Here is a 23,060-nt window from a genome sequence, read left to right as displayed (position 1 = left end):
TGGAGGCAATGTGTTCAACATAATGGTACTTCCTCCAGTTATTTAACAGTCAACAATGGTGTACCACAAGGCTCAGTCTTAGGACCCACCCTCTTTACAATCTACATAGGTAATGTAGGTCAAAACATCCCTGATGCATCCATACATTTCTATGCTGATGACTCAGTTGTTTATTGTCAAGCTAAAACAGTTGATAAGGCTTTCCAGCTTTTGCAATCTGCATTTAACATCACCCAGTCTGATTTGTTCCACCTCAAACTTGTCCTAAATGCCAAAGGGATGCTTTTTTTTTCCAAACAGGAAGTCGGTCCCAGCAGTTCTTCCTCTGACTTTATCCTCAAATGGTGTCCCGATTGAGTTTGCTGATTCTATAAATACTGTATTTGGGTATCTTGGTCAATTCGCATCTCTCTTTTAAGCTTCACCTGGGAAACCTAGTAAGGAAACTGAAAGTTAAACTGGGTTTCTTTTTCAGAACTAGGTCTAACTCTGAATGCTAGGAAACACCTTGTAACTGTGACTTTCCTTCCCTCCATTGATTACGGTGACACTATCTATATGAATGCTCCTACAAGCATCCTGCAGATGTTGAACGCTGTCTATCACGTTGCACTAAGATTCATAACGGCTGTAACTACCGTACCCACCACTGCACCCTGTATTCACTGTTTAACTGGTCATCATTAACGTCATGCAGACTCTCCCACTGGTACATTTTCATCTTTAAATTACTTCTTGGCGGGGCCAGATTAACACTTCACTGTACCCTGGGCAACAGTCTTCAAGGGCCCCATCATCACGACCCCAGAATCACCATAATCTGGCAAAATAAAGAATGAATTACTATAATATACAGTAAATTTACTTAAAATTCTAACTATCAAGTGTATTTTTATGTAAAACTCCAAATATTCATATAACTATAAATGTGACCCCTCTTGTTGACACAAATCGTCAAGACTGAGTTAAGTTGAACGCACTTTGAACACCATATGTGTACTTGTTTAGTAATGTGTTGGCCACTGGAGTCAGAAGCATTTATAATGTGTGTAGGGGGATAACATTGATGGGGGGGTGGGTCTGGGGGTCCTCCCCCAGAAAATTTTAAATAAAGTAGATGCCATTTCCTGCATTCTGGTGTATTTTAGTGGTTGTTATACATCTAGTTTTACCTACAAAGTAAACACTTGATTCAATAACTATTTTGGCACAACAAGACGGGAATCAGCTGTTGGCCTGACCAACAGCTGATTCAATTAATTAAAAATATTATATATTCAAAGGTGATGATTCGATGCCCAAATTAAAACTAAATGACTGTAACTTAGTTGACTTCAAATTCAATAAGATTATTAATGAATGTATACGACAAAGGATTTACTGATTATAACAAAGATTCCTTCAAGAAACCTAATATAAATCATAAAACCATAATAACTTATGCTCATTCTAAATTTGTCAAATGACCTGAATCTCCTAAAGTGAAGGAGAATCATTTAAAAATAATAAACAAGATATATCCTGTAGCCATGTTTCTGCAAAGAAGATTTAAATTTGATGTTGATTTTTGTGTCTTTTGTAAATCAGAAGATGAATCCCTCGAGTATTTCTTTTTTCGTGTCAACACAAAGTGTTTGGTCAGAAATCAGAAACTGGATTAATCTCAAACTTAACATTCCTTCTTTTTATGCTGATGACATTTTACTTTATGTGGATAACTTAAGCTCAGCTTTCTCTGAAGCCATAAATATCGTCGTACCTATAGCAAAGTACCACATTCACTGTAGTAAGAGGAGAGATAATAAGCCTTCCTTCCTGTTTTATGAACAATTTGAAGTCATACTCTTCTTCATTAAGTAGATTAAAAAACTGCAAAACTGCTAAAATCATCTTGCAACAGATACAAACTTATTGTTTTAATTAAAACAATGTTTCTCAAAAAAAAAAACTGATGAGCTTGTCAGCAGGTAAGGGGCGTTTTTGTTTACCTTTGGGACAAATTGAGGTCGTCGATTGGTCAGTTACTAACGTCTACTGAGTTGATTGACAGGTCGCGCCGTCGAGGATTGGATTAAAAAAAAAAAAACAGAGCTGCAGCAGCCATTGCTGGGAGGAGGCGGGGCGGCCCAGCGCACAGTCTCTCTGTGCAGTGCGGGGCTCCAAGTAAAGCAGGAGATAACCAGATATTTTACTTGTGCCCTCACTGCCCTGGGCCCCTTAGAGATCGTGGGCCCCTGGGCACTTGCCCAGTTGCCCATATGGTTAATCCGGCCTTGCTTCTTGGTCTGCTGCCTTCATACATCTCCTCCTACATGTTTGTTTGTGAGTGCAGCTACAGCGTGCGCTCTCAGGACATAATTACCTGCAGTGTCCCCTCAGTGAGAACTGAACTAGGCTAAAGGGCCTTCTCCTACTCCGCTCCTGTTTCCTGGAATATCTTGCAAAAAGACCTTAAGCTCTTGACCTTGACCTCTAATAGGAATGCGCGATATATACTGTACACTGTAGAAACAATAGAAATTTAGCCTATGATAGAGATCTATCTTCTATCGGCTAACTGCAGTAATGCTGTGTCTGACGTAAAATCAGAGTTGTCAGTTTAATCATTACTTTTTTTTTAGTTGAAAACTGTGCACAAGTGGCGTTAAAGTCTTTTTTTCGAGAGCTAAGTAGCGAAGCTACAAGCTAACTACGCCCGGCTTGCCTTAGTGTTAACGTATTCGGACGCATGCGCAAAACACTGTGTACCATCAAAAGTTGTTGTTTTTTTCCCGTTGAAAGTTAAAGCAAGCGCTGGTCAGCTTTAAAGAAACCTGCTCTCTGATCAGTGAAAAGAACGCTGTGTTGTGTGATTTTACTGAAAGGCCCTCTGGTCAAAGCCACAGACTCATTTTGTGTCAGCTCTCCATTAAAGCAGAAGGAGACGCCCACTAGAGGTTTGGAGGGTGAAGTGTTTCAGTGTAACATGCTGCTCTGTTGCTGTTCATTTGTTAAGACTGGAAACTGTTAAGTTAACAACATATTCTTTAGTTTAAAACATATATCTAAAACTACATTTGATATCTTTTGCACTGTTTTGCACTACAAGAAAGAAGTCTAATATTTGATTTGTTTATTAATTAAAAAGTCTTTGGACCTAGTAGTGGAATTTTCTTAATTTAAAATATATGATGGCAAAAGGACACCCTATGCTTTTAAAAAAATTCCTATACGTTTTATACCAAAAACATATCACGATATATATCATTATCGCCACCCTTTACAATACATATCATGATATGAATTTTATGCCATATTGCACATTCCTAACCTCTAAGTGACTTTAAACAAATGTTCAGTTCTTGGGAGAAACCAATGCAGACATGTTCCTTTTTTTAGTTTTCTAAATCGCCTTATAATCTTTTTTTTTTTTTTTTTGCTACTATTCCTCTTGATTGTCCTTTTGGTTGCTATTTTGTTTTGATTTGTTTAAAAAAAACAAAAGAAAAGAAAGAGAAACTTAAATTTGTATGCCTATGCCTATTTTATGAATGTCTATTGTTGTCATCACTCTTTAAGAAATCAGGTCTCTCATGTAAATGAGTCCCCGAGGCTCAATGGGATTAACCTGTTTTAATAAAGGTTGAATGAATGAATCTGCTGCTAGCTTTGTGTTTATTGTCTTAGACAGAAGCATTCGTTGTTGGACCTACAGGCACATGCACGCTCCTGCACCTCAATGCATCACAGGTACTCAGGTATCGAAAAAAGTAAACCCTGTAATTTTCAGTCAAACTAAAAAAAATAGCAGATTCTTTTTAGAAACGTCATCTTTTTTTATGACAGCTTGTATCTAATAAAAGTCAGATTGTAGAAAAGTATTTCTGTGTTAAAGTTAAAGTAAGGTTCTGTATGTGTCTGGAAAAGTAAAGAGCTTTAAAATAAACTCAAAAGTCTTGAAGGAAAGGTTTTCACTTGCTCCAGTTCATGTCAGGAGAGGAAAATGCGCTAAAAGTAAACGTTGATTATCAGATTTTTTAAAATATTGAATTCATAAAATTAGCTTTTCTTTTGCTAAGGGAAGGTTGTGTTAAACTGACGGAGCTGCTGAGGTTCTTTACTGTCGTCTCCGCTCACAAATTTAGTTCCAGGACTTTCAGCTGACATGGCTCGTTGGGAAACAATTTAAAACTAGTTTCTGAGTCTGTGCTCACGTTTCCTGTTTGAATGAACGGATGTGATGCAGTCGGGAACAGAGTGTTTCAGTTTGAACCATCTTTTTAATCAGAGTCAGGTGGGTCTGTGCAGCAAAGCAGGATCATTGACCTAATGATGAATTACCTTCCTGTTAGTCTGTCAGGGTTTAATGTCTACTGGACGTATCACCATGACAACCTATGACCTGATTACCTGCTGCTGGTAACAGGGACAGCTGCTTCTATGTGCCACTTCCAGTTTCAGAACATCTTTGTTCTGATTCTGACTTTTTCTCATTTCATCCACAGTAAGTCCTGCAAAAGACAGAAGTTAAAAACATTTGTTTCTTCTTCCTGTTTGGGTTTCTGAGGTCACTTGTGCCCATATCCATCGGTCACAGTGCGAGAAGCGGGTTACACGCTGGGCAGGTCTCAAGTCTTACCAATAAGCCTAAAATGCATGTTTTGATCTGTGGGAGGACATTGGAGCACCCAGAGAAAAACCACACATCCATGGAGAGAGCATTCCAACTCCACCCAGAAAAGTCCCCAAGTGGGTTTTGATCCGGCAACCTTCGCTGAGAGTGTTTCTTCTTTCTGCTTTTCCCTCTTCAGGGAGTCATCCTCCTCCATCTCACTCTGTCCTCACTCCAACTACCTCCATGTCCTCTGTAACTGCATCCATATAGCTCCTCTTTGACTTTTTCCTGGCAGCTGCATTTTTAACATTCTTCTACCAATATACCCACTGTCCATTCTCTGGACATGTCCAAACCATCTCAGTCTGGTCTCTCTAACTTTATCTCCCAGTTGTTCAACCTGTGCTGTACCTCTGATGATCTCATTCCTAATCTTATCCATCCTTGTCACTCCTAAGGAGAACCTCAGCATCTTCATTTCTGCTACTTCCAGTTCTTTCTCCTGTCTTTTTGTCCATGTCTCTCTCTCTCCAGACCATACAACATAGCTGGTCTCACAACTGTCTTGTAAACTTTTCCTTTGACCTTTGCTGACATCCTTTTGTTGCAAATCACTCCTGAAACTGTTCTCCATTCACTCCATCCTGCCTGGACTCTCTTTTTCACCTTTTTACCACACTTCCCATTTTCCTGGACAGTGGACCCCAAGTACTTGAAGTTCTGCACCTTTGTGACCTCTGCTCCTTGTAGCCTCACTGTTTCACCTGCCTCCCTCTCATTCACCCACGTGTACTCTGTCTTACTACGGCTGCCTTTCATTCCTCTTCCTTCAAGTGCATACCTCCACCTCTCCAAGTTCTCTTCCACCTGTTCCCTGTTCTCACCACAGATCACAATGTCATCTGCAAACATCGTAGTCCACGATTCCTGCCTGATCTCATCTGTTAGTCGGTCCATCACCAGAGCAAACAAGAAGGGACTCAGAGCCGATCCATGAAGACACAATGAAGTTCTTTCTGACCCTCTCTGTACTTCTCCATCACCATCCTTAAAGCAAAGATGGCATCTGTAGTACTCTTTCTTGGCATGAAACCATACTGCTGCTCACAGTCACCTCTTGTCTAAGTCTTGCTTCCACAACTCTCTCCCAGATCTTCATTGTGTCACTCATCAACCTAATTCCCCTGTAGTTGCTACAACTCTGTACATCACCCTTGTTCTTAAAAATGGCCACCAGCACACTTCTTCTCCATTTGTCAGGCATTTTGTCACCCTCAATATGCCATTGAATATTTGAGTCAAAAACCTCACTGCCGTCTCTCAAAGATATTTCCAAACCTCCACTGGTATGTCATCAGGTCCTACACTTCCTGCACTTCACTATTCTACCACCAGGCTTCCTTATCATCCATTCTCTGTCCAGATGACACACCAAGTACCTTCTTACCCATCTTTACTGTTGCTGTAGGCCCAGTCTTCTGGAAGCTCTTTCTTACCACCCAGAGCCTTTAAAAGCTCCTCTCTGAATTTCTCACAACATTCTTCCTTGTTCAGCTTCCACCATTTGGTCTTCTTCTCTGATTTTACTCTTTTTTCTTTCTTCACAACAGTCATTCTACCCACAACCATCCGATGCTGTCTGGCCACGCTCTCCCCTGTCACAACCTTACAGTCCCCAATCTCCCTCAGGTTTCCTCTTCTACGCAGAATGTAGTCGACCTGTGTACTTCTTTCTCCACTCATATAGGTCACTCTATGTTCCTCCCTCTTTTGGAAATAAGTGTTGACTACAGCCATTTTCATTCTCTTGGCAAAATCCACCATCAGCTGTCCTTCCTGGTTTCTTTTCTCGACACCAAACCTACCCATCACTTCCTCATCCCCTCTGTTTTTTTCGCCAACATGTCCAGCCAGGTATGTTCCAATCACCACTCTCTCCTCCCTGGGAATACTCTCTATCACTTCATCCAGATCTTTCCAAAATGTTTCTTTCTCCTCCACATCACATCCAAACTGTGGAGCATAACCACTGACAACATTTAGCATCAGACCTTCTACTTCTACCTTCAGACACATCACCCTATCTGACACTCTTTTCACCTCTACTACATTCTTTGCCAACTCCTCCTTCAGGACCACCCCTACTCCATTTTCCTTTCTATCCACACCATGATAAAACAGTTTGAACCCTGCTCCAATGCTGTGAGCCTTGCTGCCCTTCCACTTGGTCTCTTGGACACATAAAGCATCTACCTTCCTTCTCTGCATCATGTCAGCCAGGTCTCTACCTTTGCCTGTCATTGTCTACACATTTAGAGTTGCAACCCTCAGTCCTACATTCTTCACTTTCCTCTTCTTCCTCTGTCTCCTGACACATTTCCCTCCTCGTGGTATTTGAGTCTCGCTGAGAGTGTTTACCCCACCATTATTCAAGGAGCTCGCCCCACCCAGTCAACAGAATTGAGCGCCCCGCCTACCCCACCCGCCCACGTCTTAAGCTACATGGGCTCCACATAAATGTTGACCCTAACCTGATCTTGTATAATGCTGAAGTCTTTGACTTGTCCAGATATCAGTCCCTGCCTTGGCAGTTTTCACACACTGACCTTTATCCAGACAGGAGGTTTTATTGGGAATCTGTTGTTTGTTTATGAGACTGTTTTGATGCTTGTCTCAGACTCCTGTGGGTCGAACAGTTTCTGGAGTTTGAAGGTATTTTTAGCTTGCTGCATCACGAAGGCTTTGTTGGAAAAGAACTAAAGATTGAAGGGCAGGCAGCAGCGACAAACTGACAGCCGGCCTCGTCTTGCCTCCACATCTGCACACATCAGCCCTTAATCCCACACAGCTCCAGATTAATTTTAAAGCCGCTTTTAATGTTTATACTCTCTGTCAGCACTCGGAAACACGCCACCAAGCAGCCAGAAATACAGACATGCATGATCACACTTGTTTTTCTCAAATGCATTTTAGTTTTCAACTAAGAGCCAGGACTTATTTAAAGTGGTGGTCGTTGACCTGCATCAAGTAATGATCCCAGAAATGTAGAAGAGGGGAAATGTAGTTTGCAGAGGGAGAAAGTAACAAATTACATTTACTCACTTGAGTAATTTAGTGTATTTTGTACTTTCCATATAACTATTCTAATCTACTTTTGCTGTATGTGAGCATGTTTATTCAAGTGTTGTACAAAGTTGCATTTGAAATCCCATACATTACTGAATAAAAAACGTGAATTTTAATATGTGAATTAAAATCAGAAGTTGTATTAAAATACAGCCACCAGGGACTGGAGCTGTTCCTCACCAATCAGCTGGTGTGATGACCAGCCACAAAGGAGCTGTTAGCTGTTGTTGTGTTCTCCTGATGCTGGACTCGTGAACATCAACATCAGTCAATGTGAGACCTTCAGTTGTTAGAAGTTACTCTGGGGTCCTGTGTGACCTCGCCCACTGTTCCACTCCTTGTTCTTGGAGTGATCTTTGTTGGTCCACCACTCCTGGGGAGGGTAACAATGCTCTTGAATTTCCTCTATTTGTTCACAATCCGTTAGACTGTGGATTGGTGGAGTCCAAACTCTTTTTACAGATGTTTTGTAACATTTTCCAGCCTGATGAGCATCAACAACTCTTTTCCTGAGCTCCTCAGAAATCTCCTTTGTTCCTCCATGATCCACTTCCACAAACGTGTTGTGAAGATCAGACTTTGATAGATCCTGTTCTTTAAATCGAACAGGGTGAAACTCACACCTGATCATCATCACATGTTGACATGGACATAAGTAATCGGATTAAACAGCCATTCGGAATAAAAATGCGTCATGTAATCGCCCCGTTCTGAATATTTTTTGTTGATTCAGCTCGATCCGAAATCATTTGTAATCAGAACGAGACAGGTGGTTTATGCTGATTCATAATCTGAACAGTGCGCATGTAAACACTTAATCTGATTTTTTTTTTTCCAATCGTGAAAAACTGATCTGACTGCGCATGTGCCACCTATGTCATTTCCGCCTGGCTAATGCTAACAATATTAGCATGTGAAGTAAAACTGGTTGGTGAGCGACACATTTTCTACTAGAAACTTCGAAAGAGCTCAGAATGATCTGTATCACCTGTAGCTCAGTCAGGGAGTGCAGCAACGTCTCCACCGTCATTAGAACCTGGTGCAGGTCTATTTTGTGAGCTCAGGTTTGTTTATGTTCATCCCGGAAGTAGAACTTCTTCTTCTGTGTTTTTTTAAGGACAGTTTACCACTCTGCACATGTCAGTACTTCTGTTCAGAACAAAGCCCGCTGCATGTAAACGCTCGTCGTGAACGGATTGTGCCCATGTAAACAATACATTTGAATTATTTAATCTGAAAACATTTCAATTTGGTCAAATAATTTTGCTCCTATAAACATATTAAAAACACCTGACTCTAATTTTACCTTCAAATGAACTGATAATCCCAGAGGTTCACATAGTATTACTACTCACAAATATGTAATATTGGATCATTTTCCTCAATAAATAAATGATCAAGTATAATATTCTTGTCTCGTTTGTTTAACTGGGTTCTCTTTATCTACTTTTAGGACTTGTGTGAAAATCTTTTGATGTTTTAGGTAAAATTTATGTAGAAATATAGAAAATTATAAAGAGTTCACAAACTTTCAAGCACCACTGTCATCAGTAGTCAGAGTACACATATCATCACCACAGCTCAGGTCAAGGTCACAAATCAAGGTCAAAATTAAAGCAGTTTTATTTCTTGTCCAGAACATTTCTATAGATTGCTGCATGATAGTTTGTTCTCAGGTGTATAATCTGTGGTACTTTAGTTGTGTTTGACATCTCATTAGGACAAGACAAGAGCTTCTTACTGACAGAATGAACCTGCAGGCAATGAGAATTTTCTTTTTTCATTTCACCTTTATTTTACCAGGCATAAACACTAAGAACAAGTTCTTATTTACAGTGCTGGCCTGGCAGAGAAGCACAGATGCACTGATGCTGACTATGAAATAAAACCCAGCTTGATGCTGGTCATGGGGAGCTTGTTAGTGCACGTTGATGGAAGGAATTAAAGCACAGATTCCACCGATGTCTCATTTAAACTGAATAAACACTTGTTAAAGAGTAAACCTTCTGTAATAAAATGATGAACTCGTCTGAGAGAGCAGATGTTTTTGCTGCAAGGCTGAAAATGTGCACAGTTGGATCGTCTGTACAGAAAACTACAGTCAGGAAGGGAAACCTCAGCTGCTGCTGTGTTTGGTTTCTCTTTTCTTCAAGTACACCTGGAGCTGGAACCCACACCTTGTCTCTGCTCCGTCAGCTCTCCTGGCCCTTACAGCAGAATCCACTCAGCACGACCAGCAGCTTGTACTTCCTGTTGTTTCCAGCTGTTTATGTCTCTTCAGTAATAAACTGTCAGCACATTTTAACATCCCACCAGCAGCACAGACCATTCTGTCACGTCACGTTCCTTTAAGTTGACGTTCATTAACACGTTGGCTTGGATGAGGTCAAATGTTACAAATGAGCACCCACTGTGTTCAGGCTATAACCACGTCACACGGCGTAGCTACATCCAGTTAAATCATTCCGTATATTTTAAAGTTTACCAGAAACAGTCTTCAACAAATGCCTTCAAGGCTACCAGGTGAAATACCAGTGAACAGTTTTATTTCATGATCACAATCACGCGTAAGACACTGGAAGACAACCTACCAGTAATTCAGGTGTAATTTATTTACACATTTAAATTATTTAAAAAGCAAGAAATGCGTTATGGGGCAGCATCGTGGCTCAGTTTGTAGAGCTGTTGCCTCTCAGTGGAAAGGTCGCCGGTTCAAATCCCAGCCTGGGTCCTTTCTGGGTGGAGTTTGCATGTTCTGTCTGTGCATGCGTGGGTTTTCTCCAGTTTCCTCCCACAGACCAAAAACATGCATGTTAGACTGATTGGTAACTCTAAATTGTCTCTAGGTGTGAATGAGAGAGGGAATGGTTGTTTGTCTCGTTTGTCTCAATGTGTCTCTGTGATGAACTGGAGACATGTCCAGGGCGTCCCCCGCCTCTCACACAGTGACAACTAGACATGGGCACCAGTGACTCCAGTAACCCAAACAGGAAGAAGCGGGTAAAGATGATGGATGGATGGATGCAGGGCTTCACACATTAGATTGTTCACAAAAGTGCAGGAATTTTTTTACATAGTGCAAAACTTTAATTATATTTTTGTGTTTTTTAATCAAATTGCCCATGACTTTGAACTTTTAGGGGCGGAGAATTTTTTAAGAGCAGAAGATGAAATGTGATGCGACAGCTCTGATGTGATGTTAGGAAGCTCAAAATTAGTGTTTATGTCATTATTTTCAGATTGCATATCCCTAATATAGGTTTTATTCATTCAGTCAAATTTGTTCATAAATTTATTATTAGGCCTGAGAGTTACCGGATCCAAGAAAACAGTTACCGGAATGCACCCTGTCAAAATAAGAGAATTCCCAGATCTTGTTCTGGCAGGATCCAGCTCAAATTAAGCCTTGGCTGGATGGATGAGTTATGGGTGAATGATTCCAGTAAAAAAAGAATAAATAAATTGATGAACTTGATGGATTATAAACTTTTGACAACCAGGTCCTCTGCTTTTGGACAGTGACGGACCTGATGACTGTACGGTTCTGAATGTTTGTCGTCCGTCTCCTCTCACGGACCTATCACTGAACAGATGGAGCTTCTTACTGAATGTTTTACAGAAACTGAGTCTCTGTTGCCATGGTGATCTCATCAGGCTCAAAGTGAGGCTAACTTTCAGCTCAACAAAGTGTTACGGTCCAGCTCCCGGGCGATCCACTGAGTCAGCATCAGAACCTCATGAAAACAGAAGCAGGACATTTCTTCACACCTTCTGCTGTTTTAAAAGTCAGGTTCATGTTCTCTTCAGTCCGTGAGCTACAAGAACCAACTCTAATCAGAAGCAGAGCAGGTAATTGAGGAGTTTTTCTACCGTCCCTCCATCTTCTTAACCTGCACCTCCTTACGCTGGTGCCTCTAGCAGTCACTGTGTGAGAGGAGAAGGACCCTGGACAGGTCTCTAGTCCCTCGGGGGACACACGGAGACAAATGAGACAACCACTCACACACACACACGGGGACAGTTAAGAGTTACCCTTGAACCTAACATGGAGGGTTCAGGTCCGTGGGAGGAAACTGGAGAACCTGGAGAAAGATCCCCACGTGCACGGAGAGAACGTAAACTTTAAACAGAAAGACCTCAGGGCTTGAACCCAGGACCTTCTTGTTGTGAAGAACAGTGATCCACTGATCCACCGTGCAGCCCAAACCATGACCTGCTGCTGTAGTGAGCTGAATTTGGCTGTTGGACTGTTTTTATGGACTCGCAGCACAGCCGGTGTGACAGATCAGCTTGAAAAGCGTGAACATCTCATATCAACGGAACTGGACTGACGGTTCTAGAATAACCATCATCACAGGACGATCACCGTCCCTGGAAGTTTCACTCCGTGCTGCAGAGTCAGTCTTTTTACTTCAGGCTTCTCTGCTGTCTTTCTGTGGCTACAATGCTGCAATGTCTCACTGATGTAAAACGACAAAAGAATTAAAAATAGCGCAGAAGCGTGGACATCACTATCGCCTGCCTGTCTTGATGACATCAGGATAATAATAGAAGGAAACGAGCGTGTGATGGATGTGACTCTGAGGCAGCAGTCTGCTCTTCTTCATGTTCTAATGAAATACTTTTCATTAGATCAGTGGCTGCTGCAGGAGATTTGTTAGCCTGGAGCTAAACAACTGACAGAAATGTTGCTGTTGCACGTCAGAGCTGAAGGTCTGTTTAAGTGAGATGGATCTGAAACAAGTTTATATCTAATGGTTAGATAAACAGGTGAACACAACACTCATCCATCCATTATATTTATATATTTATGTCTCCAGCAGTAACTGTGTGTGTGTGTGTGTGTGTGTGTGTGGGGGGGGGGGGGTCTCCAGTCCATCACAAGGTTACACAGAAACAAACAAATATTCTCACACTTTACTAAAGGGACAGTTCAGAGTTATCAATGAACCAAACATGGAGGCTTCTGGTCGGTGGGAGGAAAGCAGAGAACCTGGAGAACATGTAAACTCCAAGACTCTGAGGTGAATCTGCCCTAACCACTACTGCCCACAGATTCATATCCATCCATCCATCCATCCATCCATCCATCCATCCATGCATCCATCCATCCATCCATCCATCCATGCATCCATCCATCCATCCATCCATCCATCCATCCATCATATTTACCCACTTCTTCCTTTTCGTTTTTCGGGGGGCACTGATGTCCATGTTCAGTTATCACTGTGTGACTGGGCTTAATTCATAAACTGATCGATGCTGGAATGCAAATGGTGGGCGTTGTGCCGTGGGAGGAGGGTGTTGGGGTGGGGGAGTCTGGAGACCCTCCCCCAGAAATTCTGAATGAAGTAGATGTGACTTCCTGCATTTTGGTGTATTTTAATGGGTTGTTAAACATCTATGTTTATCTACATTTGCAAACACTCTGCTTCTGTCAGTCATCCTACCCCCCCAACATGATGGTTCAGAGCCGACTCTTCTCCACTGAGTTCACTGTCTGACTCCATATGTGAAACCTCCAGACGCCTCCTCCATCTGTTCATGGCGGGTGCCTGTGGGCTCCTGCCTGGTTAACTCGGCACTGACCCCCACCACTCTTTTATGGGCGGAGATTTTTTTTAAGCATTCAGGCAGAAATGTTACTTAAAGAGGCAGCTCAGCTCGTATGTGATATTAAGAAGTTGTAAGTAGCTGTTGTGTTTAAAATGAGTGTTTATGTAATTATTTTCAGTTTACACATCCAGTATAAGTTTTATTAATTCAAGGCAGACATATTTGTTCATAACTGTATTATTAATAAACCTGAGAGTTACCGGATCCAAGCAAAGAGTTACTGGAACATACCCTCCCAGAATAAGAGCAGTTCCCAGATCCTGTTCCAGCAGGATCTGGGAACTGCTCTGCACTGCTGTACGAGAGGCGGGGTACACCCTGGACGGGTCGCAAGTCCATCACAGGGCCACTCGTCCATAATCTCTTACCAGCTTCAAATAAAATTACAAAATAAATCATGTTCATGTTCAATCAGGTCTCTTTTGTAAATGAGTCCTCGAGGCTCAGTGGGATTTACCTGTCTAAATAAAGGTTGAATTAATGAAAAAACGTTCACAAATGATGTTTAAAACACCTGGAGATATAAATGATCATTTCAGCGCAGTCTGCACGCACTGAGCTGTCGGTTAACAAAACATGTTGAACAAACTACACAAACGCGACATGATGGTTGTTGCCTCACGACAAGAAGGTCCTGGGTCCAGAGCCTGGTTTGGACCTGGGCTCTTTCTGTGTGGACTATACATGTTCTCCTCACAGGTTTCCTCCAGATGTTAGGCTGCCTTCAGACCCAGACCTCCATTTAAAAGCACATCTGTAATCTCAATGGGCCTGGTTAAATAAACGTTCAATAAATAAAAATAAATAAAAAGTTTACGGATGGCTTGATGATGCTTGTGAGAACAGTCTCAGTCCAGTTGGTTGAAACCTGAAACATCTTTATCTCTTATGTAATGATCTATTTGATTTTAAATTAATTTTTATATATTTCCTGAATGAAATATAAATTGTATTTATTTATTTGTTTGTTTGTTTGTTTTCCCCCTCATCAGCTATTGCCATGACCACAGATGAGGTGGAAAGTCACCAGAAGCCAAAGAAGCAGGAGGAAGTCGGGCAGGATGCTCGGCCCCCGTCTCCTGAAGATGAGCAGCTCCAGCCCAGGAACCGTAACTCCGCCGGCCGGGGTCTCTCGCGCCTCTTCTCCTCCTTCCTGAAACGGCGTTCCCACTGTGACAGCGAAGGGGGGGACAGGGCAGACAAGGACGAAGAAGAGGCTAAAGCCCCCATTGCTGACCCCGAGCCTGAACTGAAGATCGAGGGAGAGGTTGCCCTGGACCAGCATTCAGTCAGCAGCGCCGAGGCTCAGGTCAGCTCTCACAGGTGTCCTTAAGGTGCAGAAGAAAACTGACTGAGAGGAAAAGTCAGGCTTTAACACAGGAGGTCATTGTTGCTCCAGCACATAGATTAGTAAATCAAGATTGTGTGGCATTAGCTTGTCCCAAGATTTCTCGTTAATGTTAACAATGTTGAAGTACCGTATTTTTCATCGTACAAGTTGCATCTTTTTGCATAAATTAGCACGTCCTGCAACTTATACACCAATATATCTTTCTTCTGTCCCCCCCCCCTGTATTTATAATCCAATTTTTGGCTGAGAGCCGACGATTTAATTCATTCTGACGTGAAAAATATTGAACACTACCATTTTCAGCCACTAGATGGCCCTAGAGTAATATGGCAAGCCAAGTGTCTCATTAATAGGTAAAAGTGGCTATTAAAGAGACACTTGGCTTGCCATACCAAGCCACCTTCGTCTCGCTCTGGAACTACTGGAGCAAAGGTCAAATCAGCTGCATTTCACCGCGCTGCCCAGGAGAAATGCAGCTCATTTGACCATTAAAGTGCATTTATTAAGGAAAAGTTTGGCTGAGATACACCTTTGATATAATGTCGAGCAAACAAATAATTGTTTGTAAGTGTTAATTTTGTTAAATTCTTATTAAAGTCCTCCCGTGCACGCTCTTGCCACCGCCATTTGGCAGCCAATCGATTTTTGGCAAAACACTGACCCAAGTTTCCCGGTGGTCAGGGGTGACGCATAACAGATGCAACTTATACGGTGAAGCGACTTATTTATGGGTTTTTTTTCCACATTATTAGACATATTTGGACTGATGTGACTTATAGGGTAGTGCAACGTGTACGGTGGAAAGTACAGTACTGTCAAGTTGCAAGCAGCATGATGTCCTCTGGTGAGGTTAAAGTGAAGATGTCCACACCTCACCACTTTACATCATCTTTGTGGCAGCTGTTCAGACAGTGAGGACCAGCGTGGTCATGACACTCCAGCTGTGTCGGTTTAGGTTTAAATCTAATCAAGCAGATTAAATAAAACAGATATTCTGATCTTCATTGTTATGGGCGGCTGTGGCTGAGTGGTTAGAGCAGTCATCATCCAATACTAAGAGTCGGGGGTTTGATTCCACCAGCAGTCACATGCTGAAGTGCCCCTGAACAAGACACTGAACCCCTCATAGCCTCCGGTGTGTGTCCCATCAGTGTATGAATGTGATAAACCTCTGACTATTCTTTGTATAGATCTAGTAGAGCGCTGTATGAAAGGGTAAATGAGGCACAGGTTGTGTTGTAAAGACCTTTGAGTATCTTGATAAGATAGAAAGGTGGTTTATAAGTACAGTCCATTTATCATTTCATTGTTGGATATTTTAATTAATTACTCTTACCTACACTATATTAGACATGCTGGATATTTTCTTGTTGTCCCCGTTACAGAGCAAAAAGGAGGAATTGGAAATACCTTCAGTCCATCCGTTTGTCTTCATGTTGTGATCTTGATAACTTGAGGTATATTAGGTCATTTTGGTGTGCGGCTACTTCTAGGGGTAAGAAAAGTTCCTTTTAAACACTGGGTTGCCACGTAGTGATGGACTTGCAACCTGTCCAGGGTGTCCTCTGCCTCTCGCACATTGACTGCTGGATACTGCTTTGTTTTGTTTTTTTGAATGTCCAGAGGACCAGATTTAACTTTTTTATATTTTTAAAGATGTCAATCCAGGGAATAGACAGACCCGAGTCAAACTGTCAGCCCTAAAACTGTGTTGTTTTTTTTATTAGTCACACAAGCTAATCGGCAAAAATAACTCCACTGTTCATCAGCCTGAGCAACTTTATCGTTTGATGGAGAAAATAAAAATAAAAACGCACAAAGAAGTTTGCTTCAGTCAGCTCGGGTGTCAGAGGAGCGTCCATCAAAGCCCATCTCAGCTGCAGAGCCCCATTTCTTTTATCCAGTTGGTCTTTTTGTGTTTTCTTGTTTTTTGAAGGGAGTTATTTTTAGCTGTTGCTTTTCTTTTTGATTTTTTATAGCCGTTTAATGTTTTTTTGTTTTTTTTGGCAAAATGTTTTCATTAGAAATCAGCAAAAAAATGAGTTAACTGAAGTTCAGATGACTGAGTGAATATTTAGCATCAGTCTGTTCCAGATCTGGCACCACCTCTAACACCGTCTAACTACTGACCCAGTTACAGCTGGAATAAAACAATCATGTACAAGAAAACATTACTGAAGACAGCACGTTTGTTTTTCAGGCTCTCCAGGTGGAGAAGAAGGAAGCTGAGGAGGAGCTGGGGATGAAGGAGAAGGAGAAGAATGATGAGAAGGGAGAAGCAGTTCTTCTGGAGAAAGAAGAGGATAAAGAGAAGGAGTCGGGTCCTGAAAGTGGGGAAAAGGAAGAAAAGAAGGAGACGACAGCAGAGGACGAGGCCAAACCACCCAGAGCTCCTCGCCGGCCGAAGAGCCTGCAGATCAGAGTCACCCTGCTGGACGACGCGCTGTACGAGTGCGAGCTGGATGTAAGAGCGTTGAGCTTCACAGCACTGCTCCTCAGAGCTTTAGTCATGCATTTTCCCAGTAATCCCAGTTTATTTAGAGCAACAGAAGTCCTCAGAGAATTGTATAAATAAATAAAACTCCAAATCATAAACCCAGTTCAGAACGTTTTCCAGTCCCTCCTGTAGCACAACTCGTTATCATACAGCACCTAACCTAGTCCCAGTTAGTCCTTGTTTAAGTCCCGCCTCATTAATCACAGTGTAACATGACACCGTCCCTCATCCCTCGGTCTCATGGAGAAAATGAACCTTATTGAAATCCATTACAGTAGTCCCTTGCTTAGTGCGGGTGTTACGTTCCAGACACCCCCGCAATAAGTGAAAAACCGTGAAGTAGGAATGCTATATTTATTTTAGTGTTTACATATATTTTAAGGCTTTATAAACCCTTCCCACACTCTTGCAATGTTTCAAACAATGTTTTAAACTAAACGCGCTGCCACCCACCGGCCACGCCCACTTCTCTGCCGGAATCACATTGGTTCTCATCAGCTGTGTCACTCCCAATCTCCCTCCTTCCATGTAAATAAACAATTTAAATTTAAAATTGACAGTATTGAAATTCATAAAGTTAATGGGTGTCGTTATTGATGAGAAGCTGACATGGAAATCTCATGTAAATTGCTTTAGAATAAAAATATCAAAATCAATTGCATTACTGTCTAAAGTAAAAGAGTTTCTGAATGACAAAGCTTTGTATATATTGTATAATGTAATGATTGTTCCATATTTAATCTATTGTATTGAAGTTTGGGGAAAAGCATGCAAAACAATTATAAACCCTATTTTTATTTGACAAAAACGAGCTATAAGAATTATTAGTAGGAAGTACTAACAAATATATTATTTCAACTGTTGAAATTATTAACATTTTGTGATTTGGTTGAATATAATATTTTACAAGTCATGGATTAAGCTCATAAAAATATTAGCCCAAATATTAAGTTAAAATTTGTTAAAGAGAGTCGTTATAACCTTAAGAGAATGGAAATGTTTGTAAAACCTCCATTTAGAACTGGTCTGAAGGAGCTGCGTTGTCATTCATTGATATCACCATAAACATTTCTAAAACATTTATATGTTTAAAAAGATGATTAAGTTAAAGTTGTTGGGAAGGTATGATACCAGGTGAAGGATACCTGATGCTTTTTGTTTTCAATTTGGAGATTGTTCAAGTGCAGGTTGTTTGTTTGTTTGTAGTTATTTTATATATATAAGGGGCAGATATTATAATTTTCTTCTTCTTTCTGCACCCTTTTCATTCAATGTTTTTTTTCTTTTTGATGAATTTGTTTTGTTTATTTTGTTTCTTTTAAATGAATGAATAAATTAAATAAATAAATGTAAGTACTACAATAGTTTAAATAAACAATCCATGTCACGAGTAGCGTGGATTGTTTGTTTTAAATAATCAAGCGTGACCGAGCCTTTAGTCCCCCTCGGCAAACGGGCCAGGCCACCGGGAAATGTCCCGGTGCTCCCAATGACCAGTCCGCCCCCAACTCCTGCTGCACCTATGTGCAGAGCATAAGTCGAGGTCCAGATATCCGATTGACAGAAATATCCGTCTTGGGCAAGGCAAAGGGGAGGAATCCATGACCATGAAGTGGGTCAGGAACAGAGCAGGAACAAGAAGGCTGATACTTCAGGCACGAGGCGATCAGACAATCAGGCAGAGACTGGGGAGAGCTTAAGAAGTGCAACGCACAAAACAAACAAACAAACAAAAAACGCACAGGTGCTACATTAAAATAATTTATTTTAAATAGTTTATTTTAAATAAACAAAATCGATGTTGCTCATTTGGCTCACTCCATCAATCAGCCAATCGTGTGTCGTGTACAAGCTTACGTTGAAAACCTGCGAAAGAGCGAGTTCACGAAAGTCGAACCGCGAAGTAGCAAGGGACTGTATTGCATTTTGTACATCATAGAATAATGCTTTCCTTTCAGTTATGTTGTTTTATTTCTATCCCTGAGGAGCTGAGCATCAGTCTTTCATTACAGACATTCTGAGCAGCTGCATGAGGGAGAACCATCAAATAACTTCTGATTCATTCTCTTGGTCTTTTGTACATTTCTGTTAGAAACATGCCAAAGGTCAGGATCTGTTCATGAGTGTATGTGACCACCTCAACCTGCTGGAGAAAGACTATTATGGTCTGGCCATCTGGGCGACACCCACTATGAAGGTGAGCATAACCCCCTGACCCGTCTTCTTCCAACTTCTGTGTTATTTAGTGGTTGCAGGACATAGTCAGACCCGCTTAACATTGTACAATTTTGTTGTTGCAGCCTGTTGCTAAAACTGTTTCATTTTTTTCCCCTCAGTAATCTGCACTCTGTGCCCAAAAATAACAAAATACAAACAGAATTATAAAAATAAAATTAATTTTCATAAAAAGAGCAACTTGAATGTCGCACTGCAGAAGATTGCTACATTTAAACTCCACCAGATGGAAAGACGAGTTCTCTCTGACGTAGCAGACAGACGTGCTTTTCCACAGGGACCTGTTTTTACTCCAAGAGAAACCCCATAGGTCAGTAGTCCTCAAACTGTGGGGCACTCCTCCCTGGGGGCACATGGGATAGTACTGGGGGGACACACCGTCGTTGAATGTTTGTTTTTTTGGTCCCCTCCCCAGGCCAAAACAAGTAGGCAAAACTACCGTTCCAACGCCTTGTAGAAAAGAAAAATCTGTCTGTTAATATAAAAGTTTGCAGATTTTTTTTTTCCCCAACGAGGACAAAAGTTTGAGAACCATCGCCATAGCTGATCTTCAAGTAGCCACTCCCCCACAGTGCGGCTCTGTGGTACGCTAACAGAAACAGCAACCACATGGCGTGGGCCTCAGTTTCTTGCTACATTATGACTATCACAGAAAGTGATGTTCTTCAAACAGTGGAGAGCATCTTATTCCAGGTGTTGTTGTGATGACGCTGTCCACTCAGCAGAACCGACTGAGCACGCCGTCCTCTGACCACGACAGATTAGAGCTCACACCATGAATACTGACTCCTAGAAGTTGATGTTAGCTCTCCGCAGCTAATACTCCCAACAACGTGACTGCGCTCACGCTGTTTCCTGAGCAGTCGCATTAACCGCGCTCACTTCACATTTCATGGCAGTCATCCCATAGTTGATCCAAACCCCCAGGAGACAAAAGTTCTGTGTGGGCCTTAGGGGACCAAGATGGATAGAGGCAGGGCAGCCGACTCTGGACCCGAAAGTCCCAGGTTCGATCCCCAGTCATTGCACATCTCGTTGTGTCTCTGAGCAGCACACCCTATCCCCATATGTGGGCGCCTTTGATAGCTGCCCACTGCTCCACCTGGTGTTGGATTGGTTAAATGCAGGGAGCCAATTTCGCCATTGTATGGAACATACAATGAAGACAATACATACACATTATTGTATTGAGAATAGGTTCTCTGAGCTCCTAGAAGAACAAAGCATTGTCATTATAGTCTTGGTAGAGCGTCAGAAATAGAATTCTTTACTTCCCGCTGAGTATAAATCCATCTTCATTTCAGAATTGAACCAACTTTCGCAGCAGTTCCAATCTCAAGTTTTTTTGGCTGGATTGGACCATTGGTGACATTTTTCAGGTTCCTCTATAGATGTCTGATAGGGGTCAACACCAGGATATGTGTGGGACATTCAAAGATGTGCCTAAGCCATTCCTCAATTGTCTATGGGTCTTTCTCAAGTTGGAAGGTGAACCTTATGTCAGGTTTGAGCTCTGTATTACAGGTTTCTAGTGTCCCAGTCTTTGCTGCTAAACAAACACCCCCACAGCATGATGCTGCCACCACCATGCTTCACTGTGGGGATGGTGTTGGGCAGGTGATGAGCGGTGCCTGATTTTATCTTAATATATTGTTTAGAACTGAGGCCAAACGGTTCTGTCTTGCTGTCTTAGTCCGATCAGAGCTCTGGTTGCTCATAGTCAGACTCCTCATCTGTAGCCTTCATCACATCTGTACATTGTGACAATCTGGTCTCTGAGCTCTGCAGGTTTCTGACTTTGAGACAATTGGAAGCAACCAGAGCTAAACTTAAAGAGTTGTTATCACAGGTACTTATGGGAATGTCATATTTCAGTTTTTATTTTACAGTACACCTGTCAAAAGGTGGGGGCATTATTGCATAGTCTCCATCTGTCTGTACAGGTCAAGGTCATAAATCAAGGTCCAATATTATACAAGGTCTTTGCTTGTAGAGGTTCTGCAGAACCATCAGCTGTGGGACTGGGTTGTAACCAGGAACTGGTTCTGCAGAGCTGAGTTCATGTGTGTGAGCTGAAACTGGTTAGACCTGTCTGGATCCATAGAGTCAGCCTGAAGAAAGACATCTTTGTATCCAAACTGTGCAAGTTTTACACCATAGTTCATGCTCAATAATCCAGGTATAAAATCCTGCTCGTTTTAATTTAAAAGGGACTCTTATTTTGTAAGGTTATTGTATAGAATGTTATAGGGTGCAAGAGTCTTGAGTCATCGCTCCTTATCACTCCCAGCCAAAGACATTAATGTTTTACTCATGTTTCTGTGTGCCTGTTTGTTTGTTAATTGTTAGCAAAATATCCTATAGAACTCTATACTCAATTTTTCTATTTGTTTTACTAGACATGGATGGACCTGACCAAAGAGATTCGCAGACAGGTACAAGGTGAGCTTATCCAATATTTATATGCTTATCAAATATGACACCATTTTTATTTTCTTCAACGCATTCATTTAAATATTTACCAACTCCAAAACACCCGCCCATTTCTTCTCCAGGTGACAACTATAATTTCACTTTTAATGTGAAATTCTACCCACCGGATCCAGCCCAGCTATCCGAAGACATAACAAGGTATTGAAGTCATACAGTTTACTGACTTATCAAACTCTAACATCTGTGAGGTTTTCTCTGAAGCAGGAGAAGTAATGTTACTGGTGATTTTTATCAGAGAAGTTAATTTTGAATGTCGATTGCCTGCAGAAAACTCATGCATCACCAGAGGGCGCCATTAAGAGATAGAGAAGCTGCTGGATTAGATTCTAAAGAGAGGCAGGTGGGGGGAGGAGGTGGACTTTCTGTGGCTGTCTCAGAAACAGAAGGAGCTCTGAACTTTAACATGAAAGTGGTGCTGACAAATTAATTCAGTTCAGTTTATTTGTAAAGCACCAAGTCCCAACAGAAGTCATCTCAGGACACTGTACAAAAACATTCACATACATTATAAAAGCTAATTAGTAAAAGTTCTTTGTCTAAGGAAACCAGCAGATTGCATTGAATCTTCACTTCATCACAGTCTCCTGTCCTGATAAAATGTAGTTAATAAATGTAGTTGTGAAATCCAGTTTCTTCCAACTAGTGGCATTTTGCCACTGTCTCAACTCTCATCGGCTCAGCACAACACGGCACCAGTTAAGGGCCTACCCACTACCCCATTCAGTTCGGTTTATGGGACCACCTTGTTTGATTTTGACGTAAGCAAACAGCAGCCGTTGATCGGTCAGCGGAGCTACATCAATGGATGACTCACCCAGAAAAACTGCAAACTACATCTGGATCGCCCCTTCCCAATGGGTTGATAGGAAGCGCCACAAGAAATGAATGCATTTACCAAGAGATATCATAGGTGATGGCGCTCCATGGCTAATCCCGGACTTTTCAGCAGTGCTTGAATAAGCTAAAGAAATTGATTCCAATCATAGGATTAAGGACCACAATGGGCAGAATGGCTCAAACACCAAAAGACCATCCTACCCACTTTGCATTGCCGATCACACGCATTTTGTATAGATGGTTCCACCCACTTTGTATAGACGGTTCCACCCACTTTGCATTGATGATTCCGCCCACTTTGTATAGACGAT

At 41.6% G+C, this 23,060-nt stretch overlaps 1 protein-coding gene across 3 annotated transcripts in view; it reads left to right on the top strand.

Moving 5' to 3' along the window:
• epb41a (erythrocyte membrane protein band 4.1a) overlaps nucleotides 1-23,060 on the top strand; it is a 79,161-nt gene that overhangs the window by 4,310 nt on the left and 51,791 nt on the right. For all 3 annotated transcript variants that reach the window (XM_037693110.1, XM_037693109.1, XM_037693107.1), the window contains exons 2-6: nucleotides 14,329-14,645; nucleotides 16,888-17,151; nucleotides 19,277-19,381; nucleotides 21,819-21,861; nucleotides 21,975-22,050. In XM_037693110.1, the coding sequence (XP_037549038.1) occupies nucleotides 14,337-14,645; nucleotides 16,888-17,151; nucleotides 19,277-19,381; nucleotides 21,819-21,861; nucleotides 21,975-22,050 (797 nt within the window). In that variant the 5' untranslated portion in view covers nucleotides 14,329-14,336. The remainder of the gene's footprint in view (nucleotides 1-14,328; nucleotides 14,646-16,887; nucleotides 17,152-19,276; nucleotides 19,382-21,818; nucleotides 21,862-21,974; nucleotides 22,051-23,060) is intronic.

This window comes from Nematolebias whitei, chromosome 19 (assembly GCF_014905685.2).
Source record: "Nematolebias whitei isolate Nwh7 chromosome 19, NemWhi1, whole genome shotgun sequence".
NCBI lineage: Eukaryota > Metazoa > Chordata > Actinopteri > Cyprinodontiformes > Rivulidae > Nematolebias > Nematolebias whitei.
The sequence above is the reverse complement of the archived record's forward strand: the minus strand, read 5'-3'. Positions and strand labels throughout refer to the sequence as shown.